The sequence below is a fragment of the Muntiacus reevesi genome, chromosome X, assembly GCF_963930625.1.
Source record: "Muntiacus reevesi chromosome X, mMunRee1.1, whole genome shotgun sequence".
Classification (NCBI taxonomy): Eukaryota; Metazoa; Chordata; class Mammalia; order Artiodactyla; family Cervidae; genus Muntiacus; species Muntiacus reevesi.
In genome coordinates this window covers 16,470,111-16,493,205 of record NC_089271.1, presented here as the reverse complement: position 1 = coordinate 16,493,205, position 23,095 = coordinate 16,470,111, and the positions used below count along the sequence as shown (strand labels likewise).

Genomic DNA, 23,095 nt, shown 5'->3' with positions numbered 1-23,095 from the left:
TACCCATGGAATTCTCCAGGCAAGAATACTGGAGTGGGTTGCCATTTCCTTCAAGGGAACTTCCCAACCTAGGGATCCAACCCGCGTCTCCCGCATTGCAGGCAGATTCTTTACCATCTGAGCTACCAGGGAAGCCCTTTATTTAGGCTAGGCTACTCCAGTTCACAAATGAAGAAACCATGTCTAGAAAGAATAACTTTCTCAGGGCAGTGAAGGGAATGTCACACCACGTAGAACACAGGGATAGAGGTGACATGGTGTAAAGGTAGTGGGTGAGCTTTGGAGAGTGAGTCGGAACACCCAAATTCAGGCCTAGACTGTTTCTGCTTCACTACATGGCAAAGCAGCAAAATGTCAGTGGAAGAGAAGCTCAGTGAAGATCCTGGGGTCTGTGTCTTAGTCTCAGTTAATCAAATAGTTACTGTGGTTCCTCAGCTGTAAACTACTGTTAGCATTCTACTAGATGCTGCTGAAGGCCCTACCATGTGATTTCTGCTTATATGCATGCTGATAGACCTGGTCATCAATTACCATGGAGGGTGTTTAGCTTAGTACAGGTAGTGCTTCTGACAAAGTTCTGTAAATTCTACTGAATGACGACTAAATAGTAGGGTCAGAAAAAGGACATTAAAAAAAAAACAACTAACCTATTTCTAAACTTGCCAGCAAGACTGAAAGTTAACACATGCAAAAATCAAGGAGGGAGATACAATGTAAAAGAAAACAATTTTTAAGAAGAAGGATCACAGAAGCAAAAGAAATGCAAAGATAAATGATGAAAAGAGAAAAATCTAAAGATGAGCAGAAACTCTTCTGAAACTCTATTTTTAAAGAACTGTGGGCTTGGAAAAGAAGTCCAGAAATAACTATAACCTACTTTATGAAATCACAAACTTGACACTTTTGTATAACCAAAGAGGCACCCCAAAATGGACTTTAAACAGGTACTCTGTGGGGAGAAGTCAAGCCATCATTGTACAAAACCATAGCGGTGCCATTTTTGAGTCTGGATGCCTTGACTGAAGGAACATCAACAGGAGGCAAGAAAAACGGCCAGGGGGGGTTGAATGGTGGTGTTGCTGTCATATATACCAAAAATGATGAGAACTCTTACATCTTCAGAGATGAAGGCCAGATAAAGCACAATGGAAATGGATTAAAACATGAAAGGTGCAAAAGGTTCAACAAATCTAAGAAGAATCTCTGAAGTCTGAAAGAGATCCATTTTGGTCATTAAAAATAAGTGTGGTGAAATCATGACTAGCTCAAACTTAGTGAACTGATTCATCTGTTTAACCAAGGGTTGGACAGTCTGTCTCAAGGCCTCCCTTACAAGAAATCAGATTCTTGAATTTAAAGATTATGAACCCTTGTTTTGTACAAGTATACAAAATAAGAGACCAGAGTTCCCTTGAATCTGAGATCAGAATAGAACTTTCTAGTGTCTGAGTAAAAATAAGGACAACATAAACTGGAGGAAAGAATGATCAATTAAACATTTTCTCATGATTAAGAGCAACTATGTCCATTCCAAGGTAAAATATTTATCTATAGAAAACATAAACAGGAGCAAGATATGAAATGTAAGCAATTTTGATAGAAAAGCAAAGACACAGCCCAAATTCTATCTTAACCATAGACTACTACACAACTCCCTGAAAGTCAGCCTCCTTGCCATGTATGGAGGCCCAATGACAAGTGAGGAGGATCTCTCCTCACCCTATCACCCGTACATTCAGGAAGGGCTGAGAAGTTAGAATAAACAAAAGGTACTATCACATCAGATGATTCAAAAGTTTGTCAAAAATAAATTTTAGACCACAGGACTTCTTTAATTAAAGGTTGAACAGTGTTTTTAATTCTTGCTGGTCCAAAGTGAAAGTGAAGTCACTCAGTCCTGTCCGACTCTTTGCGACCCCATGGACTGTAGCCTACCAAGCTCCTCTGTCCATGGAATTTTCCAGGCAAGAGTACTGGAGTAGGTTGCCATTTCCTTCTCCAGGGGATCCTCCCGACCCAGGGATTGAACCCGGGTCTCCCACATTGCAGGCAGACGCTTTACCATCTGAGCCACCAGGGAAGCCCGGTGCTTGTCCAAAGCGATCTAAATTAGTGCTCTTGGATTATTTAAAGAATTGAGCATGGTAGACACTGGCACATAAGAGAATGCTGATCCAAAAGTGATAGAAGATTATTATCTGAACATCAAATCTCAATGTACAAGATTGGAATTATAGGAAGGGTAGGAGGATTAGCCTCAATTTATCATTATACATAGCCTGAAAAGTACCTTTTAACTAAATAATCTCTAGTATCTTTTTGGTCTCTAATCATTTTTCTCTTCTCAGAAAAATACAAATACATACTGAGCAGAATTAATTCTATGGAGACGTCTGGTTGGCTAGGTATTTATTAGTTAAGTGTTTCCCTGTGGAAACTTATATTAATAGACACATTTATAATACTATCATTCAGGGTATCATCAAGAATTCATTATCTAAAAAAAAAAGAATTCATTATCTGAGACTCCACATTTATGATGATGAATAAACAAACAAAAGTAATCAAAATAGAAAATATTAACAAATGAAAGGATCTCAAATAAAAACGTCTTCACTCAAGCATTCTTTCCTTTTAACAGGAGTTTTTAATTCCCACCAGTGTGTCAAAGTTTTTCAGGGAGAATCATAGCAAAGACACTGATAAATGATCTGATGAGAGTTATACCAGTTAACTGGAGAGAAAAAAAAAAACTGACAAGGATGAAGACAAGGGGAAAAAAAACCAGGAACATACTGAAAAAGAAGTGACAAAACCTTTTGTATACTTTTAATGACCTTTTTATTGTGAAAGTCATTCACTGACCTAGCCCTGCCAAAAGATAACACTTGATTCTTTTCTCTAAGAAACAGCACATAGTTGCTATTATAATCTAAATTGTGTTAACTATAAGATAAAGTAAACTTATTTTCATAATTTTAGTTTCTTTTTTTCAACTTAAAACTCTCAATTTAACTTTTTATTTACTATAAAATTTTGGTTTCCATTTTAAATAATAATCTAGGATAATAACGACTTCTTGAACTAAACAGCAGTCTACCTTAAAATGATGCTCAAAAAATTGTTCTTGTAAATTTGTGGATACATATGAATTTAACGAGAAAACAGGACATTATCATAATCTTTTAAAGCTAACAGAAGATAATATATACTCAAAAAATATTCCTTGATACCATCAGCATGAGAATACTTGATTAGCTTGAATGTGGGTCAGACAAAGTTCAGATCCCATTTCAGTTTAACAATGTTTTCGCAGAATTATTTCATTACCTTCACAAAGATTTTTAAATTCTGGATTTAGAAAAGTCAGTATCATAATATCAAAAGAATATATCCAGGGTAACTAATAAAGGAAACTCATGGGAGCTATATGACAATAAGGGCAATATTATCATGAAATGATATTTTTAATTATAATTAGCTTGACTAAAATTTAAGATGATAAACTGATACAGAATTAAGTGGTTTACATAGGGGTTGAATGGACATCCTCACCAACACTAGACTATCTATGTACACTTCACACTCCAAAAGGGTGTTAACTGCACATGTTCCCTTGCTTTCCAGTAAGCACGGTAATACTCAGGCAGGAGGAAAAGGGTAAAGACAGAAAAGATTGTGTTAGGTCTACAGGGAGAACTGGAAATAATAGGAAAGTGTGCCTAGGATAGGCCTGGAACTGAGAAGTTAGGAATAACTGGATACGTTTTCAGATTCTATCATTGAAATATTTAGGAAGTATCCCTCCAGAAGTATGTACAGGCATGCCTACAAAGTGTCCAGGTGCAAGGTGGGTGAGTGATGGGGCTGCATGCTTCTGAGGTATAGTAACTGATAATGGCCCAGCAGAGACAAGGGCAGAGTGGGTTCGTGTTTTGTCAGCTCAGTGAAATAGGAACTGATCAAATGTTTCCCATAATGTTTAGACTACCAATACAGTCCTGGGATGCCACAACTAGAAACAATCTCTCTCACCTCAAAATTATGCGAAGTGATTCAGGCACTGATTGCTTTCTACTCTTTTACTGCTTTTTATTTACAGGTCTTAATTCTAACTGGTCAGAAGCTTCTTGAAAGTATCCAGACCTGATTTACCTTCATTGTTCTTACAGCATCTGGTTCAGTACTCAGTGAAATTTTTTTCTTGGCAATACCATCCAGCATGGTGCTGTTAGTTCTCTGACCAGGGATCAAACCCAAAGCCCCAGCAGTGGAAGTGCAGAGTCTTAACCAAGGAAGTCCCCAGTGCTCAATGAATTTCAACGGATACACTGCTGCTGCTGCTAAGTCGCTTCAGTAGTGTCCGACTCTATGCGACCCCATAGACGGCAGCCCACCAGGCTCCCCTGTCCCTGGGATTCTCCAGAGAGATACACTACTGATTGCCAATCTGAAGGTACTCTAACGTGGGGTCAAATATATCACTTAATTGAAGCTAAGAATTGGTATTCTATAGGATAGAGGTTGTAAAGAACTGGATGTTTTTTTTTTTAAAGCAATGACATATGTGGCCTAGATAGCACAGCTTTTCAAAAATTTGATGACACATTATTTCTGGTGGTAACTGATGGTTGACAATGTGCCTTACAAGATGAATGCACAGTCAGAAGTTTTTATATGCAGGCAAAGGTTATGCTTTGATCTACTGTTGCAGCCACTCTTTTTAGCAGAACACCATTTGTCTCCTGGCCACCTGTGGTTAGCCCAAAGCCACTGCTCAAAGAGCTCACTTCCAATGGTCTCCTAGTGGGTTGGCCTGGGGCTACTGCTTCCTATTAGACTACAGGTATATCATTTGAAGTAGGGCTTTTTTGGGTTTTGTTTTTAAAGAATAAGCTAAAAGTACTTTTTTTTTGGCCTACTCTTTAAGGCTGCCAAGACAAGGCTAGCATTCCCAGCTGACGTGCATGTGCTCCACATAACCAGCACGTCAGAGCTGGGTTACATCAAATACTACTGTCTCTACCCTAGGAAGTGTTAGTGAGGCCCATTTGCTATTTAATGTTTGCTAAGTCTCCAAGGTAGGGGTGGTGAATGTTCACAAATACAGAGGCTGGTATCTGACAGTACACAGTTGCTATGTCCTGATGAAGGCAGGCTATGAATGCTATTGTCACGCTTCCAACTAGATATGATCGGTTGATGCTATGGTGGGATCTCTCACTCCTGTAGCACTAGTTTTCAAATGCTAGGCTGTGACTCATTAGTGGTGAAATCAAAATATTTGATGCCAAAATAGGTACTTATATGAATTTATATGAGCAAGAAAGAACAGAAAATGAAGAACCTCACATTAGTAAAATAACCTTGTGAAACTTTCCCTACAGTTTTATATGTATGATATTATGTATGAGAATACTGTGTTAGGAGGTAAAAAATATTTCTGCTTGGAGTCTCTGTCAAAAAAACCTGAAAAAATAGCTATGTGGATCTTCTTAGAGGCCACGTCTGTCTTTGGAGTCAGTTTTACTACTTGGCTGTATTTGTATGACCAATAATAGTCTGGATTTAAAACCTAATGGCCTAATGAAATGCTTTTTCTCCTGTACATTACTTTCACTGGGTACACTATTTTGTTGTTGTTGTTAATCTTTTATTTTAAACCTTCTCGCCCAGTATAGGCAAATATAATACTCTATTTGAAATGGTCTGTATGTGTGACCAAAGCCTCCAAGTATGGTATTTCTTCTTGAAAAGCTTTTCTTTTCCCAATGAGTTATTCTAAATATAAAACCATTCCCTCTGTACTGTCTACATACTACTTATCTTTATATTTCCATCTAACTAGGAAGCAGAGATCCCAGTAACCAATACCAAAGCCTTTAACACAGCACTCACTACTTGGATGAACCCAGGAAGTATTTATTTCAAATAAGTTTTCTCATTTTAAATTGTTAGTATGTAGAACAGTGTAAATAGCATGTTTTCTGTCCAGCATTTGAAGCAAGATTTCCAATGCTGTCTCTTTAAAACACAAAGTGAATTTTTTGATATCATAAGATTTGAAAATATTCACACAAGAGGAACTAGATGTTTCAAAGCAAAGCATGATGATCAATAAGATATATTTATTATACTTTCTGAGACTGAGACTCTAAATCTAAGGAACAGTGTCTAATCAGCTAGATTTCATCTCTTCCATATTCTATTCACAAAAACTAAATACAGAAAGAAAATATATATATATACCTTCACTGTCCTTGAATTTCTTGATTGCCACAATTTCATGAGTTTCCTGCAAAGGAAAAGAGGCAGAAGAAAAGTCATTCTCTAGTGTTTTTCAAACTGGGAATCCCAACTGTCTGGAGATATATTCTGAAACAGAGTAGCAAGAACTAAGAGAATAAAAAAATAAATCCTCCTTGTCCCCAGTCCCTCATTTCTCAGTTCCAAAATTGTCTTTCTTACTACCCTGCAGGCATTGTCAGGGAAGGAAGAGGAGAATGGGGAGAGGCTGGGGACTAAGGGCTGATCTGGCAACAGAGCATAGATGAACCAGCAGCGCCAATGTCTTGAGGCAATGCAAAAGTAGAAGGATGGATGACAATAGACAAATCTATATTGCCCTCTGAAACCCAGGGACACATTTAATTGGGTTTCTCAGATCAGAGAAAAAACTTCTATAACACTTGGTAGTTGCTGGTAGCAGAATACCTCTTCCAAGTCTCCTCCTTTCACATATCTCTTCCTAACAAACCTATCTTCCTAACCTATCTAGTTATTCAGCAGCTCCTCCCCATTGACACCCATTTCAAATCCAAAATGGGTAAATATTTGCCACCAATCATTAACATCCCCCTATCTTTATTTAGCCCTCTTGAATTAACAGAAGTAGTTGGTGAGAAGAACCCTACTTTAAACTGAAACATCATAAGTTCTTTTTTTTTTTTTTTGGTCTTTTTTGGCTGGAAGAGAAGAAAATAAAGGCTAGAAAGGAAATGGAAATGCTAAGGATTAAGTATAGCTACGCTAAATAATTCATGTCTAATATTCTAGCCTATAAAAGGAATAAAAAAGCTTTTGGCAAAATAATATATAGATTCTTCAAAGCCAACATGTCATATAAAAAGGTCTTCTGGATAACTCAGGCCCACTCTTTTTTTACTCTAAGTAGGGATACTTTCAGATCTATAAGAGCAAACCTTTTATAAAACTTTGTCCCTGCATCAAAACAAAGACAGATATAATATGAGGCAATAACCAACAGAGTACAAAATCATTAACTTATCCAAATATAAGGTTCCTTATAAAAGCAAAGGAAATCATAAAAGTAGGGAGAAAAAAATAAATTTTTAAAAAGCGACCATTATGGTGAAAAACAAACATTATGGTGAAAGACAAACCCTGAGTCATAACCATGTCTGTAAATCAAACCCTGTTTCTCCCCTGCCCGTTGAAAATAGTAGAAAGTACCAGCTTTCATATTTGTGTTACAGGGGGAAAATTATCTGAACGTGCTATAGGCTACTGAGGATAAAGGTTCTTATCAAGGTTACTATGTTTTTGTTTTTTATGGGAGAAACAGAATGTAGAGTACAGAGAGCTTTGGGGATACAATTTATCTGTATATCGGCAGACCTTCTGATTTAAACTCAGCCGTCCAGGTACTTTCTGATACTGTAATGGTTTCATTATTGAGAAAGAAAAACTGCAAAGTCAAAAGTGATGTGGAGGATGATCACCTAGAATATTAACAGAGGTACCAGATAACTCTGCTAAGCATGCTGGTTGGTGGTTTAGTCGCTAAGTTGTGTCCAACTCTTGTGGACTCTAGCCCGCCAAGCTCCTCTGTCCATGGGATTTTCCAGGCAAGGATACTGGAGGGGATTGTCATTTCCTTCTCCAGGGGATCTTCCTGATCCAGGAATCAAACCCAGGTCTCCTGCATTTCAGGCAGATTCCTTACCGACTGAGATACGAGGGAAGCCCACTCTCTCTTAATACATCAACATTGTTTTCTTACCCTGCTCCTTTTCAAATGGCTCCAGCTAGCAACCCACCTACAGCCTAAGGGAAAGTACAAAACCCTATCAAGAAAACTGCTCACAGCACAAAGAAAGGGGCAGCAGGATGGCATCCAGGAAGAGAGGTCAACTGCCCACATTTCAACTGAGTGTAGCATTTCATCCTATAGTGCACATTTTTTTGTTGCGTCCTAAGTGTTAAAACTTGCTTTGATTTTATAAAAGGTCTTGCTTAGTTCAAAACTGCCCACTGATATGACTACATATTTAAATTTATGACTGCCACCATTTTGAAGAAAGAAATTAATCAGATTTCCCCCCGGCAATCTCATAAATAGAATTTACAGTATAAAACAGTTGCCTGAAGGGGGGGCAAGGGTCAAATAAAATGAAATGTTTATTCTTTTATTTATCCTTTCATCAATACCATGAAAATCCTCTTTTGCCTCAACACACACACACACACACACACACACTCAATACGGGTTTTGTATTTACTTACAGAACAAAGTCAAACAAATGGAAGTTTTCTACATAAAGTCAATTCAATGTATGGTGGAAAACACAAATGCAATTAAGAGCAGAAGATGCTGGAAAAATTTAACATTTTTATTCATACTACTTATAAAATTAATATGACTCATATAAAAGAATATAAAGGGATATAAGAGTATAAAAAGAAATAAAAAACTGTATAACCCTTCCCAATAACACTTGATAATATTTTCTTTCAGTAAATTTTTCTCAAATTGGAAGAATCTGACCACACATATACTGTGTTGTATGTTGCTTTTAATTCACTTGATATTGTACATGGAATATTCTGACCTGTCATTAAATACTTTTGAAAACCACTATTTTTAATAGATGGTTATTTAACCAATCTACCAATGAACACACTTCAACATCTGCATCTTCATTTCCATAAAGCAAATTCTGTAACTGATAATCTAGGTCAAGGGGTATGAACTGATATATCCAAAAATATATTATTTTACAGTTCCTTTCAGCAGCATGAGAACCCACTCTACAACCACAGCCAACACTAAATACAATCATTAAAAAATCTTTAGGTACCAACGAGATCAGAGGTTTATTTCCAAACTAATATTACCCGGAAATAAAAGAACTTAAAAGTTTTCTTCCAGCAACCTTAAATATTGTTTCTACTCCTATATGTCTAAAGTTTCCATTACAAACCTTGTAACTTTAAGGCTGAACTTTTCATAATTGCTTTATGTGTTTCATTCACTATTGCATCATAAGTGCCTAGAATGGCAGGCACATAGTAGGTGTTCAATAAATATTTCATGAATGACTATTTCATGAGTGAACTAATCAAAACTGCTCTATTGGTTTTGTTCTTTTATTTCCTTCATTTTTGGTTTATCATCTTTCCTTATTTCAGCCAACTTTTGCAATTTTTGCCTTATTTCAGCTTGTTACCACTATAGAGGCCATATTCTCCTGGCTCTCCTTTAGGAGACAACTTCATCTGCTTGTTACCAAAAAAAATTATTTTTAGAACTATGTGTTGCTCTTAAATCTTCAGAGCAGTATTTTATCTATTCAAGACTTTTCATAAGCCACACCCTCACTCCCATTTATAACTCATCCTCACTAAGACAGGAAAAGATCCACCAGGCTTGGTGTCAGGCAGCAAAAAAGGTAGTTGGACTTTTTATCAACCTGCATTTCAAAGGCAGACTGATGTACCCAAGCCCAATTTGAAACTTGAATTCTTAGTAAACATTCTTGTTGGGCCGGCTGGTCTGAGGCTGGGCCACATGGGCAAAGTTCCCTGAGTAAGCTGTTTGCTAAGCCCACGCTTCCTAGCACATCCTACTCTCATCACTTTACCTTCACCACACCTTGTCATGGGGTCTGTGCATCCTAGGATACAAAATGCTGCTTCAAATCCATCTCTGCCTCTTGCCCTTCTGTATTTGAGGCATTTTGTCTCAGAAAAGATCTGGCAATATAGATGCTGATAATGATCCAAGTCTTTTCCTATTCCTTTTGGATACTTTGCCATATTCTGGTTCAGAAAATAGAATAGATAGCATGTATTTTTCAAACAATCTCCCTGGACTTTGCTAATTATCTTTGATGTTTAGTTTCTTAATTTACAGAACTTTTACAAGTTTATGGCTTTGTTTTTAAATATCTTCATGTCACCACCTTGAGATGTTACATATAACATAGATGTAGACAAAGAAAAAATATGTGAAAACTCCAACGAACTGTGTTTTAAATTCAATTTATTCAAAAAAGGCAGGCATTGCCCCCACAACATCTACAAGAGAATGTCACCAGCTGTAGTTAATAAGATAGACATAATCCGCTACTTGTTTCAACATCTTATTTGTTTAAATGAGGAGCTACTTAAGAGCTCATATTTTAAACAACAAACTAAGGATATCATAAAATATGTAAGCAAACACTAATGATCATTCCATGCCTCACCCTTAATTTTGTCTCAAAATTGAAATTATATTACTTCGGAATGCAGAAAGATAGAGGTTCTTGAATTGTACTCTTCATGAGTAAACAAGCTAAATGAAGGCATTTAACATTTTCCAGAATAAATTTCCACAATTGAAAAAGATAAAGAGAATGAAAAATAAACTTTTTAAGTAGTAACAAATAAAAAAATACCTCTAGCGCTTATATTTCTTCCTGTATTCTCATGATCCTCCACCCCATAGAAACCGTGCATCCATCAGTGAACAACCATACTGAACACAGAAACTTGTAATCAAAACTCACTTCTGCTGACTGTCTAAAGCTCCTGAGTCATTGGTTTATTCCCAGAATCAATTGTCCCTTCTTAAGATGTTGGCAAAGTAACTGATTGGTATTAACAATCATACATTTACTAAGTTATTTTAAATGCAGTTACATAACCTGATTTAATTATGCTTTGGAACAGTAAATTCTCTAAACCAATCACACAGTTGTAAGGAAGTAGCAGGAGTCATCGTTTTAAATGTTTTGCTCTAGTTTAAAATATCCAACATGAAACAGAACAGAAAAAAATAATGATTTTATTTTACTCTGCTATTCATGGATTAAACCATTCCAAAGGTTATACTCTACAATTCATTCTCTATTCTCTGAGGAAGCCCTTCCTTGGGAGAAATTACAACTTGACAAGTATTTTAAAATACCTCACTCTGTATTTGGTATGCAAAGACCACACTAAGTGCTTTCAAACACTGATGAGATCCTTCAGCAGAAGCAAAATCCTATAAACATAAATATTATCACATTATAGACAGATATGGTAACTAAAAAAGTCAGCTTTATTTTACTATTCTTAAGAACTTTTGTGCCAGGCCCTGTGTTTCCCATGTATTAACTCATCTAATCTTCAAATCAATACTCTGAAGAGAATCTTACCATCATGTTCATTGCATAGATGAAAATGTACTGAATTTTAGGAGGTGCCATAATTTGCCCCAAGATCATACAACTAAGAAGTAATAAGGCTAAAATTTCAAACCTAGGAAGATTGATTCTAGAGGCCATTTTTCATCTATGGCAATGCTACTTGCCACTGCAAGTCATATATATAAAAATTCTCTTGTTGAAAAGGGTATATTCTGAAACACACACACACATGCTCACTCTCTCACTCCTAGGGAGGTATGCTTACTTCTCTTCTGTATTTTCTCAAAATGCTAGCAGCAACAAAACTTTTCAAATAGTTTTCTAAACTCTGTTATAATACATCTAATATGTACATCTAAAAGTATGTACAAATATTTTATATATTTCCATCTTTATCTATATTCAGACTTTTATTTCACAGAATCTTAGACAAATTAAGTTATTGTTACATTATGAGCAAAATTATAAAATGGGAGTAAATTCATGCACAGGATACATTCCATGGCAAGTAAATACAATGGAGCATTTAACAGAAATACAAAATATTACCCAGGATACGCAATGATAAGAACCAGGCTGTTCTCCAAGGAATCCCTCAGAGATCTTTCCTTGACTTGTATTTATTATTAATATGTATAAACTACCATAGTTTGCCAATACTAAAAGTTAGATTAACTACTAAATTTAAGTATTTCAGATGTAATCAAGAAAGATTAATACTCAGGTGTGTATTTCAGTCAGCTAAGAACTGTCTGTTGGGCCCCAACTTTATGTGAGGTTATTTTATGTGGCATCCTAAGTTTAACAGTACAGCATCTCATTTGTACAAAAGTTTACATCCTAGTGTGTAATAATGCATGACAGTAAGTAAAAATTTATGACAAAAGTTAAGAAGTACAGTGAATGTTATATGATATGCCACAGAAGTTTAAAACAGATTGATCATGTAAATATAAAGAAAAAATGTATTCCACTTTGAGATTTAAGTTTATAATATATTGGTTTGTTTTGTTCTTTCTCTTTCTGAAATGTGAAATATCATAAATAAATCTTCGTTCATGCCCATTCCTTCTCTCCCCAGAGGTAACTTCCATCCTAAAGTTGGTAAGTACCATTCCTAGACACATTTTTATTATTACCAATGAATTTATTCATAAGCAAACTTACTATTTTGTACATTAAAAATCATAACTGGCATGTTATTTTACACATCCTTTTCCAACAGTTCTTTTTAAGTACAACATGGTATAGTTGAGATTTAAACATAAATCTAGCCACCTGGGGATAACTGTGCCCCCAGGGGACATCTGGCAATGTCTGCAGACACTTCTGGTTGTCACAACAGGGTTGGGGGTTGTCGTTGTTGTTCAGTCGCTAAGTCGTGTCTGATTTTTTGCAACCCCATGGACTGCAGCACACACTTCTTACTAGCATCTAGTGGTTAAAAACTATGGATTCTGCTGAACACCCTACAATGCACAGGACAGTCTCCACCACAAAGAATTACCTGGCCCCAAATGTCAAAAGTACTGATGTTGAGAAACCCTGCTTTAGTTTTTTTCATTGTAACGGTTTTGTGATAGTCCACTATAAGCATTTCCCTTAAAAAAGAGCCTGATCACTTGTTGAGATCAGGTGAATCTTTGAAAAAGACTAATACACTGTGAAAAGAAATTTTAGTTGAAAATAGGATGATTAAAAGATTAATTCTTCAAAAATTATTAAAGCTATTAATCAAGGTACTAAAATGTCTAGATTAATTTCATTTTCATAAAACAATTACTTTTATAATAACTTTTGCAATATGGTTCCATTAGAACATCATATAGTGAACTATCAAAAGATAAATAAAAACATTATTTTTTGTTGCTAAGAACTCTTACATTTTAAAAAGCATTACAAGGAAAACTCCCATGCTCAGGCTCTAAAAAGAGGATAGTTTTGTGAAGATATGAATACATCATCAAGAATATGAGAAAGTATGCAGCCAAGAAAGGAAGATGTGGGAAGTGGGATCTTACAAAGAAAAAGTCTTCTATAAAACAACTGCCTTCAAGTCAAGTCAGTAATAAAATTCCTACATAACAAAATCTATTTTCTCATTTGTTTCCAATAAAACATCAAATCCCTTCTACCCCCTCTGGGCTGGATCTGCCCTCCATAAATCTTTATTGAGATGTAAAATGAGAATAAATGAATGGAAAATATTTAGAGACCACGCCTAACCATGCCCTCATCTTCCCCCTCTGAACCTGGTCCTACCTCCTGTCCCATATCTCAGTGAACCCTAGCCAGAAATTAAGGCCCACTCTTTCCATCTCCCTTGTCTGCAATCCCCGGTCCATCCAGGTTATCACCAAGTACCGTTGATTTTTGTTTCCTAAATCTTTTAGAAATTGGTCCACCGTTCTTCTCTACCTGAACACTCCCATCCTAGTTGGAGCCTTTGGAATTCCCACCCAGGGTACTGCCTAACTTCCTAACACGTTTAATATGTTTCCCACTCAGCAACAGGTTCTTCATTTGCAAAGGAAAATCTGATTAACTACCCTTAAGAGACTCTTCCCAAACTCCCCTTCCCTAAGGACCACATCAAAGCTCTTTTACCTGGTCAGCAGGGAATGGTCCCCAACCTCTTCTTTGGTCTCCCTTTCTTGCCGAGACCTCGCCATCCTTACCATGATCTCTCCTGCTATTGAGGCTGTTCCCTTTCCTCCTAAAACTTTGGCCCTCCCTGTGCCATTCAACCCTACACTATCCCTTAGGCCTTAGCTTAATTGTCATTTCCTTAAGGAAGTCTTCCTATAGCCCTGTGACTATGTCTGAAGCCCCAAATACTCTGAGTAGACACCTCTTCTTCGTAACTTGTATTAAAGTGACACCTTCACATATTTATCTGATTCTACCACAGGACTGCAAGTGTGTAGGTGAGAAATAAATGTATGACTGGTCTAAAAGTATGCTGAGCAAGAGAGAAAGATCTAGTGCAAATGTCACACTGCATAATGTATTTAAACCTCACATCTTGCTGGCCTGTGTCACCCATCTATTTAGACATCATTCTACTAATTTCTACTACAGTTTAACAGAGAAAAACACCTTTTCCTACCATAATTATAAAAAGAATAAAAGATATTCCTTGATATACAAGGAACTCAAACAACAAACCTAGAAACACAGAATACAAATATAAACGTTTATGCTTTTTAAGGACAGTGTATCCCTGGGAGACTTATTAAGATAGATCTGTTTCCTTCTTTCTTCAGAACGTTTTTAAAAATGAGGATAATGAAAGAACATAGAGCCTTCAAAATTTTATCTGGCTCTGTCCAGAAGTCCTTCAGCAGGCAGGAATAGAAACAAGGTCTTTAAGTTCAGAATTATACTGTCTTGATTAAAAATCTCTTTTGCTACTTGGCTACTCTGGCCTCCTACAGATCTTGAAAAGGCACTGCAAAACTAATATTGCTTTCTTTTTGTTAAAAAAATTCTTCCACAGCATTGCTATAAAATTATTCCAGTTACTAGGTTGCCAATATTTATCAAGTTACATCAGAAGGCTTACTAAATTAAAATGCTATTATTTATTGCTTCATTTCTCCACCTAAAACAAGGATGGCTCTCTTTTACCATCATCTCTATTCCATTTTGTGGCAAAACTAGTAAGCTTTCCTCTAGTCTGGCAAAATATAATATGGAAACATATATGTCACATAATTACTAATATCTAACACGTGCGTTGTGAGACACTCTGAAGGAAATTGTCACAGAACCAGAACTAGCTAATACATCACTTACAGTCCTATATAGTAACAAGGTCCTCAAATCCTCAGGGCACACGTGCTACAAATGCTCCCAGTCATTTTATATTAGTGGAGTTCCAGGAAATGAAGGAAAAGAGGTAAAGCCTGGGCCGATGTGGAACAGAGAAGGGAAGAACCTCTCGAGGTGAGATATAGTAACATGAGGTTAATGGGAAGAGAAAATGGAGAGGCTCTCTTGAAAACGTAAGCCACATTCTTAACGAGAACACTAGAATTCCCACAGTCAAGTCCTGAACTGTTTTTACTTGAGCATTACAAGTGAACATACCAGTAAGGCTGTGAGACTTGGAGCCATCTAGATGGCTGAGGTTTGAGTGTCTCAAATATAAGAATAAAAAACAAAAACCTAGGACCATATAGCTGATAAATGTAAACAAGCCCACACACCTAGAAAGCCTTTATAAATACTTCTAATATGGTCCAGTATAAGTATTTAGTGGATCAATATCAACCTGAAAGCACACTGCTTGACAACGTCTAAGGATGTAACCATGAGGAACTAAGGAAACTAATTCACACAGAATTGTACACTTAAAATAGCTACCTCTTACTGTATATAGGGTACATTCTTTATATGTAAATTATACCTCAATAGAGTTGATTTTAAATGCATCATTTAAAAATAATTCACCTCATAGTTATAGACTAATATAAATTGACTGCCCTACTTATTATGATAGATTAGGTAATTAATAAAATGTTATCAAGATGAAAAATGAGGCACCCAGAGAACAATTTTCACAAATCCCTCTAGCACAGCAAATAGTAACTCTCTTCACTAGAAAGGGATAGGTGAACTTTCAAACAATTTAGCTCCCTATTTATAGATTACACAAAATCTGAGATGTACTTAATTTCATATAGCCCATACTTACATACATTATATACAGATGCTCTCAAACCACCTTGGCTACACCAAACTCAGACTTGGTATTGTCAGCAAATGAATGGAAGTTTCAAAAAGTACATTGTAATGATGCTTGCCAGATAGCATTTCAGTTTAGAAATATTAACCATCATGTATGTACTGTAGTTACTGTACAATTGTGTTACAATTTTATTTCATTTTGTGCTCATTTTATAACAATGAATAGATAATGAGAAAATTGAAAATTCCACTTCTAGTGATCAAATAATCAAAAATAGCATTAAGTATGCCAAATGCAGACAATCTACAAACTCAATCAGACAATCACTGGAGTTAAGCTGTGTTCAATAGTGAGCAAAATTTAAATTTAAATGACGAAAATTTATCCTCTAAGACTAAATCTAAGATGTGCCAAGAAAATGTAGCTCTTTAATTTTTTACAACTGATTTAATCTTGCTTTTCAAGCTCTGACCTTGACTTTAACTTGCATTTTATAGTAGCTCAGTCCTTTTTGATTTATAGTTGTTGTTGTTTAGTCGCTAAGTCATGTCCTACTCTTTGCGACCCCACAGACTGCAGTATGCCAGGCTTCCATAACCTTCACTATCTCCCAGAGTTTGCTCAAACCACGACTATTGAGTTGGTGATGCCATCCAACCATCTCATCCTCTGTCATCCCCTTCTCCTCCTGCCCCTAATCTTTCCTAGCATCAGGGTATTTTCCACTGAGTCAGCTCTTCCCATCAGGTGGTCAAAGTATTGGAGCTTCAGCTTCAGCACCAGTCCTTCCAAAGAATATTCAGGGTCGATCTCCTTTAGGATGGACTGGTTGGATCTCCTTGCTGTCCAAGGGACTCTCAAGAGTTCGCTCCAGGACAATTCAAAAGCATCAGTTCTTCAGTACTCAGCATTCTTGGTAGTCTGTCTCTCACATCTGTACCTGACTAAATGAAAAACCATAGCTTTGACTATATGGACCTTTGTCAGCAAAGTAACGTCTCTGCTATTTAATACACTGTCTAGGTTTGTCATAGCTTTCCTTCCAAGGAGCAAGTGTCTTTTAATTCCATGGCTGCAATCACTGTCTGCAGCAATTTTGGAGCCCAAGAAAATACAATCTGTCATTGTTTCTACATTTCCCCCTTCTGTTTGCTATGAAGTGATGGGACCGGATGCCATGATCTTAGTTTTCTGAATGTTGAGTTTTAAGCCAGCTTTTTCACTCTCCCCTGTCACTTTCATCAAGAGGCTCTTTAGTTCATCTTTGCTTTCTCCCATAAAGGTGGTGTCACCTGCATATCTGAGGCTATTGATATTTCTCCTGGCAATCTTGATTCCAGCTTGTGCTTCATCCAGCCCGGCATGTCTCATGAAGTACTCTGCATATAAGTTAAATAAGCAGGGTGACAATATACAGCCTTGACATATTCCTTTCCCAATTTGGAACCAGTTCGTTGTTCTATGTCTGGTTCTAACTGTTGCTTCTTGACCTGAATACAGGTTTCTCAGGGAACAGGTAAGGTGGTTTATAGTTTTTCTTCAGGTAAACACTCAAGTTTCTCTGTTCAGATTTTCTCTCTGCTTCTACTAAGATGGCAGCTGGGTGTATGAAAGCGGATGGGGTTTTGTAACTTGACTGTGGTAAACGAACGACTCACAGATACACATGTACTGGCCCTTGTGCTGGTCCCTGGGGCTCTATGGTCCCCAAGACAAGGTTCCTTAGGTAGGTCTGGACCCCAGACACTGGTCAGACGCTAATGCTGGACCCCATGCAGGCTGTGGGCGTAGGGATGTGCTCTTGGCTTAGAGCCCAGGGATCTGGCCTGGTTGTTTGTCTCCTTCTCAGCTTTAATAGGTAAAGCCATCTACACTCTGCAATCTCATGTATGGCTGCTGCCTGGCCAACAACTACAGCGTTGATATCAGCCTGCCCCAGCCAACACAGCATCCCCACTGACAGGTTCACTAACTCTCAACCTAGTTACGTGGGGTGGGTGATCCCTTTGGGATTCCTCAGAAGACACTCACAAGCTGAGGCGGCCCAGGCGCCCTCTCCCCACCTGACCACATGGCGCCACAAGGCACTCTGCTGTCACAGCATCTGCTGTGTTGAGGCAACCTTGCAAGGCAGTTTCGTCCCTGAGTTTCAAGAGGGGAATGGGGCATAAGCATCCTTCACTTTGGGCTTCACCCGCAACTCAGTGTCCCCCAAACCCAGAATTCCAGACCCTCATGGTGGTGGGAAGGGCTTCCCTGATATCTCAGTTGGTAAAGAATCCACCTGCAACGCAGGAGACCCAGTTCAATTCCTGGGTCAGGAAGATCCACTGGAGAAGGGATAGGCTACTCACTCCAGTATTCTTGGGCTTCCCTTGGCTCAGCTGGTAAAGAATCTGCCAGCAGTGCAGGAGACCTGGGTTTGATCCCTGGGCTGGGAAGATCCCCTGGAGAAGGGAAAGGCTACCCTTCTCTAGTATTCTGGCCTGGAGAATTCCCTGGGCTGTATAGTCCATGGGGTCACAGAGTCGGACACGACTGAGTGACTTTCACTTTCATGGTGGTGGGAGGGGTGTGGGGAAGAGAATGTCAGGACTTGCCTGCCTTAACTCTGCTCTTCAATCCACATTTCTTTGGCACCTGGAAGGGCTGTCTTTTCTTTCCCATTTAAGACTCAAAGGAATTTCCCCTCTGAAGAGGCTTTTATCCTACTCTCTTATCTGGAACCATGATAAGAAAAGATTAGGAGAGAAAAACCAATTTATTGACCAAAGATACATCACCAGGTACTCCAGAAAGATTATCTCCATTAAATACATAAACATTCAGCTATAATGATAGAAAAATAAACAAAGAAAGGTTTAAAATTAAAATGGACTAATGATCAACATAAAAATATATGATCCAAATGAAGGCAAACAGCTTGCTATAGATTCCTTGATTGAGAGAAGAACTGACTGTGCCTAACTTCCTCATGGCCAATTTCCCCAGTAAATTATGTAGAAACCATTGAAGTCAACATACTTAAATTTTTTAGACACTGGTGGGTAAACAAGGTACAGAAAGCTAACAACAGCAGATCGTTATAGTAGCAATTGCTACTATAGAAGCAAGCTGCTCACTGATTCCTGAGAGCCCTAACAAAAACCAGACCCATTGAGTATAGACTCATAACCTGCTAAAGTTAAGAGACTAAAATGGTTATTAAATCATAGCTTAAGAATAGCTATGAATAGCTTAAGAATGTCTGATTTGTGGTTTCCCTAGTGGCTCAGTGGTAAAGAACTCACCTGCCAATGTAGGAGATGTAAGAAACTCAGATTTAATCCCTGGGTCAAGAAGATCCTTGGAAGGAAAGTTACGACTAACCTAGATAGCATATTAAAAAGCAGAGACATTACTTTGTCAACAAAGGTCCGTCTAGTCAAGGCTATGGTTTTTCCAGTGGTCATGTATGGATATGAGAGTTGGACTATAAAGAAAGCTGAGTGCCGAAGAATTGACGCTTTTGAACTGTGGTGTTGGAGAAGACTCCTGAGAGTCCCCTGGACTGCAAGGGGATCCAACCAGTCCATCCTAAAGGAGATCAGTCCTGGATGTTCACTGGAAGGATTGATGTTGAAGTTGAAACTCCAATGCTTTGGCCACCTGATGAGAACAGCTGACTCATTGGAAAAGACCCTGATGCTGGGAAAGATGGAGGGCAGGAGGAGAAGGGGACGACAGAGGATGAGATGGTTGGATGGCATCACTGACTCAACGGACATGGGTTTGGGTGGACTCTGGGAGTTGGTGATAGACAGGGAGGACTGGCATGCTGTGGTTCATGGGGTCGCAAAGAGTCGGACATGACTGAGCAACTGAACTGAACTGAACAAGAAGATCCCCTGGAGAAGGCAACTCACTTCGGTATTCTTGCCTGGAGAATTCCAAGGACAGAGGTGCCTGGCGGGTCACAAGAGTCAGATACAACTGAGCACACATATTCACACTATATCTAGATATAAGGACTCTACCTTTATTTCACACGGGAGATTTACTTCCTGCTTTTAGTGGGACAGAAGTGGGTCAGAGCTTCTTTCTTGTATCAGCTGTTTCTCAAGCAACATCAATTCAAAATAATCAATATGCCATTGTGGAATATTTTGGGGTGGCCCACCTTGAGCCTCAACATCACCAAGGTTTAGTTTTTTCCAATTCATGAAACATATGCCAGGTTTTAGGACAGAAACATGATAAGGAAGCTCCAAAGTTTGAAAGCAACCAAAATTATGTTCTGTATAAGATCTTTAAGGTACTAAGGCATAAGGTCTTCAGGTGCAGGATTACCACAACACTGCCAAGATGTGAAGGACTGACAGGTAGAGCAAGAGGACCTGAGAAGCTCCCTATTCACACAACTGGCCTGGAGTACCTCCAGGGACCCTGTGATCATGCTTTCTGACAGATCAGTCACACCTAGTCAGACAAGGAAACAGAAGGGTACAACCAAAATCTGAAAAAAGTTCTAAATCACAGCTTTCTGCCATAACCATTATCCATGTAGAAAACTGAAAAGTACATTCAACTTAGGTAGTAACAATTTTTCTTTTCTTAAAAAACATATTTTCAAAGGATCTAGTCAATTTGGTGAAAATTTGTTGTTATGCGTTGTAGAGAAATCTAGAAAATGCCAGATTCGCTTTCTCTTACCATAGGAAATGATGTGTTTCAGATATAAATCAGCAACCTGTGATATTTTTGAAAGAACTAAAATTCTGGCTTATCTTTATATCCAAGTACCAGCACTTTATCTTACATGTAATGTGTATGTAATAAAAGGTCTGAAGTGAACTGTACCATATTTTCACAGTCATGGAAGAACTGCTTACCATCACCACATAAAGAAGCTGGATGACATCATATATGCTACCTCAAGCACTAAAGCAAAAATAAAAAGGAGAGAGGAAGAGAAAAATCCCCAAAGTGGCCATGCCTTTGAAACAACCATGGACTATAAACCTCAAGCAATGCAATGTTTCAGGAAAATTAGCCAAGGAACACTGTAAACCTAACAACATCCTAGTATTCTTGGCAGTCCTTCACATCTTGGTAGTGTCGTAGTAAATCCCACACCTGAGGACCTTATGCCTTAGTACCTTATACATTCTGGCTACTTGACTTCAAGAATATCACCAAAGCTTTCTAGTTGAAATCCTCTTCTAGTAACATTTTCCCAAGGCCTCAGTGAGGCCATCAACTTTGCCAAAATAGATATTTCAAACATACTCTGCTTGTCAATCACTGGATTCAGGGAAAGAAATATGTATTACATTTCATGCAGCCCAGAAGCTGTCCAAGACTTCAAGGATAAAGTTTTCATTCCATACTTCATCTCCTAACTTTTAAGAAAAAGCACCTCTGCTCCAGTCACATCTAATTATTTACAGTTTCTCAACTGAGCCTTCACACATATTTACTTTTATCTGCTCACACTCTGTCTTCCAGTATTCATCATTTCTTCATTCATTTGTTCAACAAACAAACATTTCCCAAGCTCCTAGAAGGTGACAGGCACCATGCTAAGCAGTGGGGATACATAGGAAACAACACAAAAAGAGGGAGGGTCCCTGTTCTTACAGCAGTTACATTCTGGAGAGAAGAGACATAATAAGCAAATAAGTAACAGACAAGAAGATAACAGTAACTGCTATAAAAGAAAGCAAAATGGGTAAACTTAACAGAGTATTGATTTGGGTTAAGGAGTTTCCAAGGAAGTGATGTTATAGCTGCTATTTAAATGACAAGAAGCCAACTTTGTATTTCTAGTTAATTCTTTCTTTTCTCCTTCAAAACCCTCCTTTGGGAAGCACTGCACAATCCCCCAGCTTATTCCGTGTGCTCCTCTCCTGAGGTCCCTAGCACACTAACCACACCTCCTACCAAGCTCTTGCCACAACTACCCTGGAATCTTTGGTTTGCAACTCTGCCTCAAGGCCTACCTCAAACTACAGTTAATAAGATCCATGAGTGTAGGTACTACAAATAACTCTCACCCCTAAGACCTAGCAGAAAGGTGAACAAATAGCTTGGCAGGGTGAATTAAGCAGTTCAACTGCTCTAAGTACTTCTTAAGGATCTTCCAAGGACCAAGAAGAAATAAGGCAATAGACACACAGGGCCTAGAATTAAAAAATCACAGAAAATAAAGGCTGAAATATTATTTCTCTTAAACAGACCAATTCCCTGAGTTTTGAAATAAACTGTTTTTTGACATTTTCATTCTCTGTTGGTCCTAGAACTCCTCAAGGACAGAGAGCACATCCCAATCATTATGCTGTCATGAGTTTTGCCCCTTCCAGAATGTGGGTTGTCTACAATCACTAATCATGTCCTTCTTGTTGTTTATTCCAGACATCCAGCAGGACTCACTACAGCAGGTGTTTTAACAGATGTCAGCTTAATGAATTAAATTTAAAGTTTCAAAGCTCTCTCCTATTTTTCCTCTTGAGCCAGAACTAACAAAGAATCTTTATATATCACCAAAGAATGTATTTAAACATCATGGATGATAAATCAATACAATTTTGAAAAAGGTATCTGACTTATATAAATCACATAGTGATTGAGATAAACCACATAGTGAGAAAGTGCCTGTAGAAATCTCAAAACCAATGATATGAAAAAACAGAAATTAATGGGTGACTTTAAGAGAAATTATATATTATTCTCTAACAAAACATGTCAGAAATTTTATATTTTATACTATTGGGTACATAGAATATACATGGAAATAAATTTGATTCCACATTTTAAATGAATGGAACAATTTATATATTTCCATTAAAAAAATCAAGTTAAAGGACAAATCTTTTCTGAACAAAGGAACTTGGCTACATTATAACAGCTTTATAATAAGCCCCTAAAGTAGAATTTAAATCTAAGGGCATGCATAGTATTTATATAATGACTTATGAATCACATCCTTCTAGTTATACTACTACCT

The 23,095-nt window shown here is 37.6% G+C and overlaps 1 protein-coding gene across 3 annotated transcripts in view; it reads right to left on the bottom strand.

Moving 5' to 3' along the window:
- Positions 1-23,095, bottom strand: part of CDKL5 (cyclin dependent kinase like 5) — a 171,481-nt gene that overhangs the window by 56,277 nt on the left and 92,109 nt on the right. For all 3 annotated transcript variants that reach the window (XM_065915344.1, XM_065915343.1, XM_065915345.1), the window contains one exon: positions 6,250-6,295. In XM_065915344.1, the coding sequence (XP_065771416.1) occupies positions 6,250-6,295 (46 nt within the window). The remainder of the gene's footprint in view (positions 1-6,249; positions 6,296-23,095) is intronic.